General features: G+C 38.8%; 1 protein-coding gene and 1 long non-coding RNA gene across 3 annotated transcripts in view; one reads left to right on the top strand and one right to left on the bottom strand.

Moving 5' to 3' along the window:
• Positions 1-16377, bottom strand: part of LOC309495921 — a 385613-nt gene that overhangs the window by 214163 nt on the left and 155073 nt on the right. The window lies entirely within an intron of this gene.
• The window catches only part of sgcz (sarcoglycan zeta), a 328983-nt gene that overhangs the window by 254598 nt on the left and 58008 nt on the right, over positions 1-16377 (top strand). For both annotated transcript variants that reach the window (XM_082165838.1, XM_082165839.1), the window contains exon 5: positions 14184-14306. In XM_082165838.1, the coding sequence (XP_082021964.1) occupies positions 14184-14306 (123 nt within the window). The remainder of the gene's footprint in view (positions 1-14183; positions 14307-16377) is intronic.

Below are 16377 nucleotides of genomic sequence, written 5' to 3'. Positions count from 1 at the left end.
CCATGGTGAAAGCTTCCATTTCCTCCAACCTCAAATGAGAGGTACATCAATACCAATTAATATTCAAGAGCAGGCCATTAATATCCGTTGAATATCATTTCTCATTTAAACCACCTGGATGAGTGGAAGGATCCGTGCAGTGGTGCACTCTGGATGGCTTTATGAAAGTGAGGATGTCCTTGTGTAAATATTGAGTGTTTAATCCTTACATGTACATTCACTGAAAATCACTAAAGTAATCAAGATCTCGAACCTTGAGCTCTTGAATCATGTGAATAAATCTGAGGTAACAACCTGTTGTGAACAACATGGCTTAATCATGAATAACCAAATGTAATTAATATTTAGTTTTTTTATATATAATTTTATTTTATATAATCAAAGTATTCAGTAATCACCTTTGCAATTACATATTCAGCCACTAGTCACAATCAGTGGAATACAATCAAAACAAAAGCACATGGGAATTAAACAGTTGTTAAGCACCCTAGTCATTCACTCCATTTGTATATTCTGCCAAAATTATCCATTTTTTTTTCTTTCTTTTTTTTCTCCCCAACATGATCGTATGCAGCAATTTCAATCATCCCATCAATCCAATCTTTTAGATCTGGGGTTTTAGGGCATTTCCAGTTGCGTAAAATCATACTGGCCGCTGTGATGCAACCAACGCTATCTCACGACCAATTCGTATTTATGAGGTGGCTAATTTGTACGAATTTGTACGACCTCACTTGTACGAATTCGTACGATTTGTCTAAACCCCAGTGACGGGTAGGTTTAGGGGCGGGGTCAGGGGTAGGTCATTCGTATGAATTCATACGAATTGGGCAACTCGTAAAATACGTACGATTGAGCAAAAATAGCCACCTTGTAAAATAAGGGTATCAATCTTCATAAGGGTAAATGCATTTTTTGCTTTATTGGGTAACACTGATTTATCTCCAAGAAGGCATAGTCGTGGTTCCACAGGTAAATTAGACCCGATCCACTCGGCTAATTTTGTAATTTAATGTGTATGTTTTTACCAACGAAACTTTAATTTTATCGTAATTGTAAGATGTTAATGTTTGGTATTATTGATATTTAGCAGAAATAATACTAAACTGCCACTTCTATCTGCAACCATGTGCAACCATTATCCAATTAACCAAATGTCCACATATATAATCATTGCTTGCTCATTCATTAAATCAGTATTTGTTTTTTAGTATTCTTACAGTTTATACTTAATCTTAATATTTTTTTTTCTTTTTTTTTTCTGGTAGATACAGACACATCTTGGGCTTTCTGATACTTCGCAAACTCACAAATCAAAACTTTAAGTATCAGAGCTCTTTTTTACTGAAGGAATGAAGAAATTAAGAAACAACTGTCCCTTCATAATCCTGTGGTGTGATTCTGTCACATCTTGTCTGAATATGATCATGCTCTTTAGTGGATCTATGAGCACATCTCTGGCTGTGCAGTTATATTGTCAAGAGAGGATTAATCAAATACTAAAAAGTATAATACAAAAAGTATAAATTAACACTTTATTAGCATTCACTTCTCTTGGTCTCATCAGCATAATCAAAATTAGCCTTTCCTTATACTCGAGCACGTTTTTAATCACTATCTTACATAATTAATGTAGATTCAACTTTTTTATTTTTTATTTCCCTTTTTCCCTCAAAAGAGAACAAATTATCTGAAACTTTAACTGGGCAATTCCAGCGTTATGGATGTGACATTTGAACTCATAATGACAGGTGAAATGTCTCAGAAAAAAAAAAAAAAAAAAAAAAAACTTCTTACAATATTTAAATTGGAAATGCATATTCTCAGAGCACCGAATCTGGGGAATTGACAGGCAAAATATGTTTTTCTAAAATTTAATGTGAAGCGTCCGTAACGGTCACGTCCGTAACGCATTATTATGGTTGTTCAGAGCAAAGTAGTGAGATGAATTGTCGATCCTAATAAGCATAAACATAATTTAGCTTTGTAAATAAAGTTTCAAGTTATTTGCATTTATAATTGTCATATTAAATAAACTAAACCTTTAAAACGTTATGGACGTGACAGTGCACTGAAGCGTCAAGACCTCTTTATTATAGCCCTTATAAATTCAACAGGCAGTGCTGTTATGACCAAATTAGTATATTTATTTATCAGGCATGCCTCCATCTTTCTGCAAAATGCTTATACTGTTAAAATAAAGTTTAAAAAGGGGGGTCTTTGATACCTTTTTTTGAAAGCATGAAATATGGCTGGTTGAAAATGTAATTTAAGCATTGTTGCTCACCTCATATCTGGTGGATAAACAAGGCAATTTTCTTAAAATTTTTGTCAAAGCACATTAATACAGTATATTACAGACCTAAATGGACAACTTAAAAAGGGTTTTGTTCTTTTGGTTAAAACTTTATTTTTTCATGGTAAAGATGACCTTTGCATGGAATTGCCCAACTGATATGCAACCTATCTGTCTAATTATAAAATAAAATAATGATAAGCAATTCATTAATGAACTGCATGTTTTTTTATTATATTTAACATAGTCCTACACCAAAACCTCTTTGTATAAAAAAAAAAAAAAAAAAATATATCTTCAAGATCTGAAGATGAGCTCTACATTTGTTTCTTTGGGTCTCTGAAAAGATTAAGATTAACATGTTATAATAGAAAATTCAAAAGAACAGCATTTAAATTTACTCTAGTATGTGTAACTTACTACATTAGTCAAACAAATGTTTTATGTCGGTCCAACTTAATATTTTTATATATTTTTAATTAATTTACTGAGACTTTATTTCAGTGACACCTACATGTTCAAACAAGCAGTTTTGTTCATCATTATACACCATGTATATAATGAACAAATAAGAAAAGACAATAGTATTGATCACTGATTGCCCATAGCCTAAAGCACCACTCTTCTTCATAATGGTAACCAAAAAAATCATAAACATTACTGTTACAGTATGTGCTTGATGTTGATTATTGTGTAACATTTAAGTGAGATATAATTGCATGTTCAATAAACAGAAACATCCAATGCAAAGTTATAACGTGCAGTACTGAGTACATTTATTTAAAAAAATGCAGTGTGTTACTAGTGTGTGAAGTTACTAAACAAAGAAAATAAAAATAAAAATCAAAGAAAATATCAAAACCAAACAATTCCCGTAGTTAATAATCCAAACCCTCTAAACTAACTACCAAAAAAATTTTGAAACATAATTTAAGTCTTCAGCGTATACAACACATTACATAAACTATGCTACTAAATACAAAAATACAAAAAAGTGGTGACCACTCTTAACCTAACAAACAATGGACATACTACCTTTAAGAACACCAACCCACAAAATCAGAAAGTGGTAATAAGCAGCAATGTGATTGTGCATTAAGCAGATTTAGTTAATTAACAAACCAAACATGATCAAGTGGCAAGACAAACACTGTGTTCGTAACTTCGGCTAATCAAGAACAAATATTCTCTGTTATCATCTACACACACTCAGGATGCACTTGACACAAGACTTGATAGCTAATGCTGAATCAGCAGAGTCAATAGCGACTAGTGCAATACATGTCAGTAACCAAAGTACAAACCCAAATTCAAGATCACATAGCAAACACATTAAAAGACATTCATCGCTGACTATAAGGCAAAGCTTGACTGAAAGAACAGAACTGAGTGAAGTCTGACGCTGATATGACTCTAGCAGACAAACAGGGACTTTTATGCAGTTGGCACACCAGTGGATTGATCGAGTGTCGTGTCATCACAACTATGATTGACAGTCAAGTTTTCCAATGATTGTGAACCTAAAAACAGAATATAGAAACAGTGGAGAAGAGCAAGAGAGGGAAGTAAAAAAAAAAAAAAAAAAAAAAAAAATATATATATATATATATATATATAGCCTATATATTAGGGCTGGGGGAATTAACACGTTAATCTTTACGATTAATTTGAGATGTTTTAACGCGTAAAAAAAAAAGAACGCAATTAACGCAGCACCTTTTTTTTTGCCTCGTTTTAATGATTTCCCGTTGCGGCTGCTATTGAAAAGCCTGAAAATACGCCGTCCCGCCCCTCCGTGTTCGGCGACCAGGCTTCATTCTCGCACAGCTTTCATGAGCGGGTCTTTTCCGCTCCGTGTGTGCGCTGCGCTCTCCGTTCCGTGTGTGTGTGTGTGTGTGTGTCTGCGCGCTCTCTGCTCAATGTTCCGCTCCGTGTTTGTGCTGCGCGTTCTGCTCTGTCCTTAATGGCCCAAACGCTCCAATCATGTACCGATCACGCACCGGAAAAGCAAAGTTCGCTCAAATAACGTGAAATTTCTCAGTAGTAGACTTCTGTTTGCTGAGCTGGTATAGCCATGCTGGGCAACAATGGTAAAATGACCTGCTCTGATCACATGCTCTGGTAATAAAAGCTTTGTAGGACTATATTTTATTTGGATAATTAGTAAAAAAAAAAAAAAAAAAAAAAATCTGTTAAATTGATTATGTTGATTGATTATTGAAAAATAATAATATATTGATATATTGATGTTTAATATTATTTTAATATAGGGCTATTTTCTGTTCCTTTTTTTCCCCTGTGTTGTTTAATTTAATTAATTAATGATTCTAAGTTTAAATATTGATGATTACAAGTTTGCGGGAAATGCAATTAATTACAGCAAATTGTGCAATTAATTAGTTAACTTTTTTTTATGGATTCCCAGCCCTAATATATATATATATATATACACACAGATTTACAGAAACTACTCTAAATGTCCAATATAACTGAACATACCAGCATCTGTCCCTTTACTGGAAACACATAAAATAACACTTAAACCTTAAAATAACTCTCCTAATGCAGTCCCTTGCAAAGCATGCTGGGAACTACAGATCCACTGCCCAGTTAGTTATCAACAAAAGATATTCATGTAGTTTTAACACAAATGAATTGAGTAAACTTCAGTTTTAAATATAATAGTTTGTTGAACACATTTGAATTAATTTGTGCAAAATGTTAAAAAATTATTTGACTTTAGCTCATTTTAATTAATTGAACTGAACAAGAGGCAAAAAATCATTTAACTTTAATAAACAAAACTGCATGCATTTTGCGGAAGAACTTTATTTTTGCTGTGCTTCAGCTCTGCTTGACTGTGCGGATGAATAGTTGTCCTACTGCACATAAAACATTCACTACTAGGCTTAAGAGACATAAACATTTTAGATGGAAAGGATCTCAAGCTTACTAGTTGAAGACGTTACTGTATATACCCATTAATTGACACGGTACTTCCTTTAAAATAAATTCCAGCACTGCACTACAACAACCACAATGAAATGAACTTTCACAATACATAATGATTTACAATTAACTCTGTTGGAGAGTTACATGACAATTTATCTGTTCAATAAAATACCTTACTAACCTGTTGAGTAATAAAAATGCCATCTCCGTGTCAGTTTAATCCCTGTTTTCACCATCTCCCAAAAGCAAAGTCAGTGTTGATTCTTGTTTTAATACGAGCTGTGACGCGTTCTCATTTTGCCAGCAGACTCTCCTCTGTTCATATATTTTTTTTTAAAACAGGTGATTCCCCAAGGGTTCGAAATGTACCAGCTCTCTGTCCACATTTCTCGCTTGTTGCGACAACTAACCTTTGTCACTCCCACCATACACCTGTCAAAGTAGCCGGAGCAACTTTTCTTTATTTATGGAAATGACGCGACGTACGGACGAGTGAGTAAGTGCTCAGTGTGAAAAGCATCCCGCTCTATCTAAAATATAAACACTTATAACATCCTTACCATAGTGAATCAGGGTAAGACAAAAACACGTTTTGGAAGAAGGATTGATGGTGTATTGTCATGTGTGTGTGTGTGTGTGTGTGTGTGTATATATATATATATATATATATATATATATATGAAGAGTTCAGATGCAAAAGCCTCTAAGTGCCATCTGAAATTTTCTTCTAGAATGATAATTTTTATCAAGCTCGTATATTTAAGTTCAGTAATTTCACTTAAACAGCAATGAAAATGACCTATTAATTGTCATGTAAGTGAAATTACTGAATTTAAATATACGAGCTTGATAAAAATGATCATTCTAGAAGAAAATTTCAGATGGCACTTAGAGGCTTTTGCATCTGAACTCTTCATATATATATATATATATATATATTAGGGCTGTCAAAGTTAGCGCGTTAATAAGGCGTTAACGCAAAATCATATTAACGGCACTATTTTTTTTAACGCGCGATTAACGCAGCGCGTATTTTCTGTTTGACCCGTGGCCCAACCTCTAGATGGAGAAATGGAGATACACAGTGTTGCCAACTTAGCGACATTGCAGACCCCTTTAGCGATTTTTTCCCTTCAACAAAGCGCCCAAACCTTATTTAGTTTCTGAGAATCTACCGGTACCCGCCGGTACTGCTCTCTCGGCACGCACGCGCACCTCTCGCTCTCTTGCTCGCTCGCTCTCTCTCTCTCTCTCTGCGTCTCGCGCGGAGGAGCAGCGCTTTAATTCAGTTAAGCACAGATATTATGTTGCTTCTCTAATTTTAAAAGTATAGCCGAAATCAGAGCACAGATATTGTCTTTATCTTATGTGAATTTGATTTCACCAGACGACGGCTCGATTATCAGAATTGTTGTGCAGATTAACTTAACGTCTTGGAAGGGAGAGCTGGTTATGTCTTATGGGTCGCGTTTCAGTCACCATTTCAAATTCATTCCGTTGTTTGACAACAGAAACAGTAAAATATCCCAATGAAAACAGTTTTATTGAGAATTTAGATTCATCAAAATGGGCACAGAGAGTAATAATGTAATAATAAATAATAAATGTAGGCTACATTTAGCATTTTCAGAAGAGCTGCCCTGTCATGCAAACATCTAAACATGTTTGTGCTAGTAAATTGCTCAGTGCAAAGAAAGAGAAGTAATGGTAACCTGGCATTTTTTTGTTCTTTCTACATGTGTCTAATAGACATGAACAAGTTCTTTGAAAAACATCTACGACCTTTGAAACATGTCTCGTCCTTATGCTCTATATTGACTATGGTTTCAATAATAAACATACATTTGCATAAAGCATCTATATTTATCCATGCCCACGTTGATTAGAGTATTACAAACTTGAAAAGTATTAATTTAAGGTACATTTAAAAAAAAAAGAAAAAAAAAGTGCGATTAAATGCGATTAATCGCGAGTTAACTCATGACAATCATGCGATTAATCGCGATTAAAATTTTAATCGATTGACAGCCCTAATATATATATATATATATATCTGTCAGGTAGAGTGAGGGAGCGAGGGCTCAATTGCGAGAAAAAGGTCTTTTATTCAATATATCACAAAATAAAACAAAACACAAACAAAAACTACCCCAAGGGGGAAAACAAGACAGACTTGGACTTGGACTTGGACTGAAGCACACAGCAGGGAAACACACCGTGTACGACGACGAACCAGCACAGGACTGCAAACACAAGGAGAATAAATAGGGAGAGCAAACAAAGCAGGTAACGAGGGAGGACAGGTGGGGAAAATGAATCAATAATCAGGTAACAAGGTGGGCGGGGTTAGACAATCGATTAGAGAGCACATGGCACAAGGAAACACATGACAAGCCATGTGCTCACAACAAACAGGACTAGAACACAAAACGAGACATGAACACGCAGCTAGTGAAAACTCATAAGCCACGTGTTCACACAAAACATGACAACATGAAAGCACACAGCCAGTGAAAAACAAGCTGTGTGCTACACAGCACAAGACAAGAAAAAACACATGCAGACAGAAGAGCGCGCGGCTCGAGCGAACTCGAAACCGCGCGCGCTCACGTGACAAGACAGAGCGCACGAGAACAAGCGAAAGCTCATTCCGTGCGCTCACAAAAGAAAACAAACACGCGGAGCATTGATGTCCGAATCCCGACACAGAACCGAAACCTAACCAGACAGACGTGTCGGGATCCAAACACCACGCCCCGCACATATAACAAGGCACGTAGACAAGTGAGTGCACGGCCCGAGCGCGCTCGGAACCGCGCACTCACACAGAGACGAGACAAAACAGGGAGTGTCAGAGCTCTGTCACAAAACCAAGAAATTAACTAGACCGAAGTGACAGAACCCTGACACTACCCCTCCTCCAAGGGACGCCACCTGGCGTCCCAAAGCGGGACATCAAAAACAAGACAGGAACATGACAAGACAACTCACCAACAGACAACACAAGACAGGAAGATCAAGACACAGAGACAAAGTGGGGAGGGAGGGAGGGGAGCCAAGTCAGAGCCAGCAGGAACATCCACAAAGTCAAAAAGAGGGACCAGGGAGGGACGGGCGGGTTGAGCCAGGGAGGCTCAGACAGATCTGGGGTCATGGCAGAAGACCAGGGTGGAACCGGAGGGACAGACCAGGGAGATTCCGGCGGGTCTGGAATCCTGGCTGAGGGCCAGGGCGGTGCTGGAGGAACTGACCAGGGAGATTCCGGCGGGTCTGGAATCCTGGCTGAGGGCCAGGGCGTTGCTGGGACCTTGGGTGGCATCGACAGGACAGGTTGCAAGGGCAGAGCCATCAGGGCAGGCGGAGCAGGCTGGCCAGGCTTGGGAAAGACAGGGACTATAGTGAGGAAGGCCATATAAGGAGGAGCAGGCTGCTTGGCGACGGCTTCCGGGCTGGCAACGGGCTCTGGGACCGCTTCCGGGAGCTTGGCCGAACCCGGCATGACTGGGAGCATGGGTGGCGCCGGCAGGGCAAGGAGCTTGGGTGGCGCCGGCAAGGCCAGGAGCTTGGGTGGCGCCTGCAGGGCAAGGAGCTTGGGTGGCGCCGGCAGGGCCAGGAGCTTGGGTGGCGCCGGCAGGGCCAGGAGCTTGGGTGGCGCCGGCAGGGCCAGGAGCTTGAGCGGGGCCGGCAGGGCCAGGAGCTTGAGAGGGGCCGGCAGGGCCAGGAGCTTGAGCGGAGCCGGCAGGGCGAGCAGCTTGAGCGGGGCCGGCAGGGCAGGGGGCCTGGACGGCGAGTCAGGGATAGCAGTCACCTCTGGGACGGTCCCCGGGCCCGGAGCCACCGGACAAGTCGTTGAGGAGGCCTTTCTTTTCCTCTTCCGTCTCCGGACCACAGACACAGGGACCACTGGAACTGGAACCACTGGACTCGGGACCACCGATACTGGGACCCCCGACACAGGGACCACCGACACAGGGACCCCCGGAACGGGAACTGGGACCACTGGCCTTGAGTGAGCAACAGGAGCCCTCCTTCTCTTCCTCCGTTTCCGTGAGCAAGGTGGTGCTGCTGCGGTCTCAAGAAACGCCACAGGGGGCGCTGCAGCCTCTTCAGCCGCCACAGGGGGCGCTGCAGCCTCTTCAGCCGCCACAGGGGGCGCTGCAGCCTCTTCAGCCGCCAGTGGGGGCGCTGCAGCCTCTTCAGCCGCCAGTGGGGGCGCTGCAGCCTCTTCAGCCGCCAGTGGGGGCGCTGCAGCCTCTTCAGCCGCCAGTGGGGGCGCTGCAGCCTCTTCAGCCGCCAGTGGGGGCGCTGCAGCCTCTTCAGCCGCCAGTGGATAGGAGGCAGATGAGGCGGAACTGTTCTTCCTCCTCCCTCTCCCCGAAGGGGTCATCGGAGGACTGGGGACCTGGCAGCTTGTGAGATGAATAGGAGGTGGGCCAAGAGGTGGAAGGCCTCCCTCCTCACCACGGTTGTATACGTACCCCACAAACTGCCAGAATGAAAGAATCCCCAGCATTCCCATCTCCCAGGCACGGACAGGCTCATTAAGGCCGTTGTTGAAAATGTCCTTGAGCGCAGTGTTGTTAATGTCAAGCCCCTCTGCAGTGATGACAAACTGATGGGCAAACTCTTTCACTGTAGACACCCCTTGGCGAAGAGAAAAGAGCTTGCCATAGTGCTTCATCGTCTGACAAGTGGAGGGGCAAGCACTGGGAGATGGAAACAGAAAGATGACCATCTTTCTGCTGAGTCCTCTGATGGCTGGTTCGTTCTGTCAGGTAGAGTGAGGGAGCGAGGGCTCAATTGCGAGAAAAAGGTCTTTTATTCAATATATCACAAAATAAAACAAAACACAAACAAAAACTACCCCAAGGGGGAAAACAAGACAGACTTGGACTTGGACTTGGACTGAAGCACACAGCAGGGAAACACACCGTGTACGACGACGAACCAGCACAGGACTGCAAACACAAGGAGAATAAATAGGGAGAGCAAACAAAGCAGGTAACGAGGGAGGACAGGTGGGGAAAATGAATCAATAATCAGGTAACAAGGTGGGCGGGGTTAGACAATCGATTAGAGAGCACATGGCACAAGGAAACACATGACAAGCCATGTGCTCACAACAAACAGGACTAGAACACAAAACGAGACATGAACACGCAGCTAGTGAAAACTCATAAGCCACGTGTTCACACAAAACATGACAACATGAAAGCACACAGCCAGTGAAAAACAAGCTGTGTGCTACACAGCACAAGACAAGAAAAAACACATGCAGACAGAAGAGCGCGCGGCTCGAGCGAACTCGAAACCGCGCGCGCTCACGTGACAAGACAGAGCGCACGAGAACAAGCGAAAGCTCATTCCGTGCGCTCACAAAAGAAAACAAACACGCGGAGCATTGATGTCCGAATCCCGACACAGAACCGAAACCTAACCAGACAGACGTGTCGGGATCCAAACACCACGCCCCGCACATATAACAAGGCACGTAGACAAGTGAGTGCACGGCCCGAGCGCGCTCGGAACCGCGCACTCACACAGAGACGAGACAAAACAGGGAGTGTCAGAGCTCTGTCACAAAACCAAGAAATTAACTAGACCGAAGTGACAGAACCCTGACATATATATATATATATATATATATATATATATATATATATATATATATGTATGTATATATATATATATATATATATATATATGACAGTGGGGACACAGCTGTGCAACCTTAGGTATATTTAATAGAACCTCTTCTCAAAGAAAATTGTAGAAATGTTTCATATTTACTTCTGTTAATCTCAAGGTTAATAATGCATTTAATGTGAATGTGAAGTACTGAGGCTTAGTCTGAGGACAGATCACATTTTTGAGAAAATTTGAGAAAATCAAACTGATTATTAGATCAATAGATTGATTGTGTAGATGTTGAGAACAATTAGCTGGTTGAAGTTCTTAGAAATGTGTTGTCCCATATATCAAAACAGTGTATCTCTCTAATGTACTATCCAATAAGGTGTAAACTGGTAAATATAAAGGAAGGCATGTTGGAAAAATTGGCTAAATTAAATCCCCAAATTTGCATTGTTATAGGCTTTAATGGACTGCTATATTTGCCATAGGGCGCTTGGAGAAAGGTCAGGGTGTCTGTTTAGTACAAACACTGAAAAAAAGTAAGAGGACAGGCAATGAATGCATGAAGAGCTAGAAAGACAATAGAGGATGGCAGAGAAAAGCGAGAGTGGGCTTAAGGAAAAAAAGAGAAGTTTACTTTCTGTCATACACACACAATGCAGGCAAGCAAATAAAGCAAATAAAGCCAAGTTTGCTCTCCAAAGTCACAGAGGTCATGGAAGATATGATAGCTGTGATGAATAATATAGTCAGTGAAGCCATTGAACTGTGTGTTTGGGGCAGTGCACTAAAAGCTGCCGAGATTTCAGTGACACTGTTGTTTTTGGACCAAGTCATTTTTGGTGAATAAAGTCAAGATCAGTTTCATATGCATCGTTCACATCAGCCCCTTGCATGAGACAAATACAAATTCAGCTCTTTCTCTAAGTCATAATCATGCATCAGGGTTTAAAGAACAGCTTTCTGGTTACACTGTATTTCAAGGTGTCCTTGTTACATGTCACTGTAGGATTAGGGTTTGGTTTAGTTAATAACTTACAGTTATTACGAGGAGAAGGAAACTGTAAAATAAATCATCACTGGCTTTCCATATTCTATATACATATTTCCACTATATTATGTAGTTCCAATTTAATAATTTATTAGATTTTTATTAGATTTTTTTGTCTTTTTCACAACAGATTATGACTAATTTCAGTTAAGTGAGAACATGTGGAAAGGTTCTTTTCATATATGCCGTTTCAGGGTTCCAGACTGCGACCGAATTTGAGAATGTGCGAGTAAAAAATTTATGTGGTCGCATTTGTGCGAGTGCATGATCGTTAAATTCACGCATGAATTTTCCTGCATTGAACTTGTTTTAGCGCCCACCAAAGTGAATTTTTGTCCAGCCAAAGTCTTATTTGATCGGTGAGTAATGTAGATAAACTGCTGCGCGGGACAGGGCGCATGTTTAACTGAAAGAGAGAGAGAGAGAGAGAGAGAGAGAGAGAGAGAGAGAGAGAGAGAGAATACATACTGTACACCTTTAACACATTACTTCAAAAATACATAATCATTAATATATATATATATATATATATATATATATATATATATATATATGTGTGTGTGTGTATGAAAAGTTCAGATGCAAAAGCCTTTAAGTGCCATCTGAAATTTTCTTCTAGAATGATCATTTTTTGATCATAGATCATTTGATCATAGAGAGAGAGAGAGAGAGAGAGAGCGCACATTCTCTCTCTTCGGAGCCAGGCGAAAGTGTAAACAAGACCTCACCGTCTCCAAACTAAGCGCTGTCTTGCTCTCTCTCCCTCGCACATATTAATCAAAATAAATCGATACGGAGGTAAAAGGTCGGAAGACCAAAGTTTCATGTGGAGCATTCGGAGATTTTTTTTCTTTTTTTTCTGAATTACCGCTGGGTGTGAATTGTGCTAAATAAGTTGCCTTATCTTCTCTGAAAAGCGTTCCGGACATTCAGCTGACATAAAACAACACTTTAATTAAACGAAAAAAACTATCCAGTGATAAAATGTTTTCTGTATTGACACAAATCTTGGATGTCCATGTCCGAACTGCTGGGATAATCATAACGCGCATGACACGTCCAATTTGCGAACTAATGACTCCTTTGAACCGATTAATTTTAATGAATGGTTAAAACAACTGATCTTTCCAACAGTGAACTCAGGAGACGTCTGAATCGGTGTATAACTAATCAGTAACACTTTACAATAAGGTTCTATTTATTACATAAAAAGTAAAATAAAAAATAATAATAAAAAAATAAAACCACTTGTTTTTTTGAAAAGCATATGACTACATTCTTCCACACAGTGCTATCAAGAATCGATAAGAGAATCGTTAAAGAATCGGATCGATCATCAGAATCGTCAGTGGCATTATTATTGATAAAATCTTATCAATTCCCATCCCTATGTGAAGACAGTAAAGTTATAATCAAACATTAAAGAGCATACATGTTTTTTTAGTATTTTTTTTTTGAGAGTTAAAAGATTAAAACATTTTGCTAACATGAGGTCTTGTGTCACTGTCAGTCTTTTTACATCAGTGCAAAACTAAGGTATGCAGATTAAGACCACTATTCATCAGCATGCATTGATTAATCCCATGGCATGTATAAAAAAAAAAAAAAAAGGTGCGACCAAATCATATGCTAGTGCGACCAACTGAGAAAGTTGGTAGCACCAGTGCAACCAGTGGAAAGGTTAGTCTGGAGCCCTGCGTTTTATTAGCAAAATTGTTTGCTACATAAAACTTTTTGCCCAGAATAAAATGTGTTTCATGACATATTTTGTGGTCAAGGACTTCAGGCAAATGGACTGAAAGAATGATTAGTAATTCTATTTGGGACAAATTTTTACTCAAGAGACTTGTATTAATTACTGTAAGTGTATTGTACAAATACATCTATAATTTGACACTGTACTAAGTCTTTAAACACCCTGGAAACAATGAGCAGCTGCTCTAATATTAACTCTGTTCAGAAACATAGGGAGTTGAGACTTTTTGTCATTGTCAACATTGGCAGCTGTTTCCTAAGGCAGCATCATAACTGAAATTGAAAATTAACTTAAATTAAACTTGTATTTATTTACGTATATAGCACTGGATAAAAAAAAAAAAAAAAAAATTATCATCATCCACCATCTTGGATATTTTTGAATACTCTGTCTAGTACAAGAACACCTTTCCTGATTGTATGAGGTTAATGTGGGCCGCAAAAGTTATGTTCTTGTTTCTCAAGGGCTTATTCTTTCTTTTTCTTTTTCTGCAGGCTCAGAGATGGTAGAAGCCCAGTGTCAGCGGTTCGAGGTGAGAAGTAGTGATGGCGAGAGAGTTCTCTTCTCTGCTGATGAAGAGGAGATCAGTATTGGCACAGATAAACTGAGGGTCACAGGTATCACATACACAAACACACATATTCATCCAACATTCACCCATGATCCATGTAAGAACATATAAACTAGTGTCTTTGTGTTATAGTTTATCCTTAAATGTGGCCCATCAATCAGTGTCCACTTATCCATTTGCCTGTAAAGTTATATAGTTCTTCTAAGGATTGTTAGTGGTCTAATATACTATTTTTTTTTCCAACATGGTTTATTGTTATTAGAAAAGTTTGGTTGCGTGTACCTACACCAGAACCCTGAACGCTGAACCCTGTAAAAAAGGCTCATTGCCATTATTAACAATGGAGCCATCTGCAGCATTATGGCAACGTGCTTTCAGTTGATAGATGCCCAATATATATTTTTTTTATATATGTAGCAGCCTCTTTATTTTATCTGTCCGTCAACAATAAAATGATAAAATAAAATAAAAATAATAATAACAATAATAAAAATATGACCTGATTGCTATGCATTTAGTTATTTTAAGTTAAGTAACTTTTGCCCATTACATCAGAGCCGTGTGTGTGTGATAGGGAGAGATGAGTCACTCCAAATGTGCGATATTGCTTTTATACAGTTCAATAAAATTGACAGTTGCTATGTCTGCATGCAGCCAAATAATTGATTGATTGTTCAATCGGATTGAAAAGTCTTCATGTAAAGTTTATCCAATTATGCTCGATCGGAATTTAATTTTGATCGGATTGTAGACTTAAAAATAATCTAATCAATAGGAGAATTTAAGTATGTAAACACTTGAATCTGATATCTTCTCAATCTGATTAAAAATGCACTGTTCACATGTGGAGTGCACATTATTTAGTTCCTGAATAAATCAGTATTTTTAACAAATTTCTATATGATTCAGTATGGCTTTTAACACTTGAAATAGTTAATAGTTAACCCGGGGATAATAATTAATCCTGGATATTCACAAGTTAACGTTTCACACTGTGCACTCCCAAACTCGGGGTTAACAAACATCCTTATTGGCATATTTGCAGTGCCAGTGTCACTGACTGGATGAATGAAGCACGCGACCTGTTTACATGAATGTGACCCTGGACCACAAAACCAGTCACATGGGTAAATTTTTTTACATTTAGATTTATACATCATCTGAAAGTTGAATAAATAAGCTTTCCGTTGATGTATGGTTTGTTAGGCTAGGAAAATATTTGACCGAGATACAATTATTTGAAAATCTGGAATCTGAGGGTGCAAAAAATCTAAACATTGAGAAAATCGTCTTTAAAGTTGTTCATTTATGTTCGTGATTGTGCTGCATTCACTCACAAAAATAAATGTTTTATTTATTTATGGTAGGCAATTTACTAAATATCTTCATGGAACATGATCTTTACTTAATATCCTAATGATTTTTGGCATAAAAGAAAAATCGATGATTTTGACACATAAAATGTATTGTTGGCTATTGCCACAAATATACCCGTGCGACATGTGACTGCTTTTGTGATCCAGGGTCACAAATGCTCTATTGCTGAATGTAATATCAAAATGTTTTCTGAATGGACTATAAAGGTAAAAATTAAACATTCTCTTTTTTGATAATTTTCACAAAAATGTCATGGCCCCCAGAATTTTTGTTATGCATGAATATCTGAACATGCAATATATCAAAAGAAAGAGCAGAGCCTCTGCCTAAAAAAAAGAAAAAAAGTTTTATTCTAGCTTCATGCATTCTTTTTTAATCAACACCTGAATGTGGGTATTTTTAAAAATAAAAGTAAAACATTCTGAGCAAAAAGCTGAGAAAATCATGTTTTTTGTCAAAGACTGTATCTGGATCGGATTTAGAACAATGATCAAAAAGAGTCGATTGAGTCCATTTACACCCACCAAAGCTTCACAGACCAATAGCTTGTACTAGGTCAACATTTCATTTGGTAATGTTAGGCAGTTTTGATTTATATGATGTTGATGATTGCATTATTTTACATATGGATATGATTACATATGATAGCCTATTGCTTGTTTCTGTTTCTTCTTCGACTGTGTTTTGATCAGGAGATTACTATTTTAGTACTATTTCAGAAGATGTCAAAGCGCCCCCTA

This window comes from Leuciscus leuciscus (genome assembly GCF_965113295.1).
Source record: "Leuciscus leuciscus genome assembly, chromosome: 3".
NCBI classification, from domain to species: Eukaryota; Metazoa; Chordata; class Actinopteri; order Cypriniformes; family Leuciscidae; genus Leuciscus; species Leuciscus leuciscus.
Note: the sequence above shows the minus strand (reverse complement) of the source record. Positions and strands in the feature narration are given on the sequence as shown.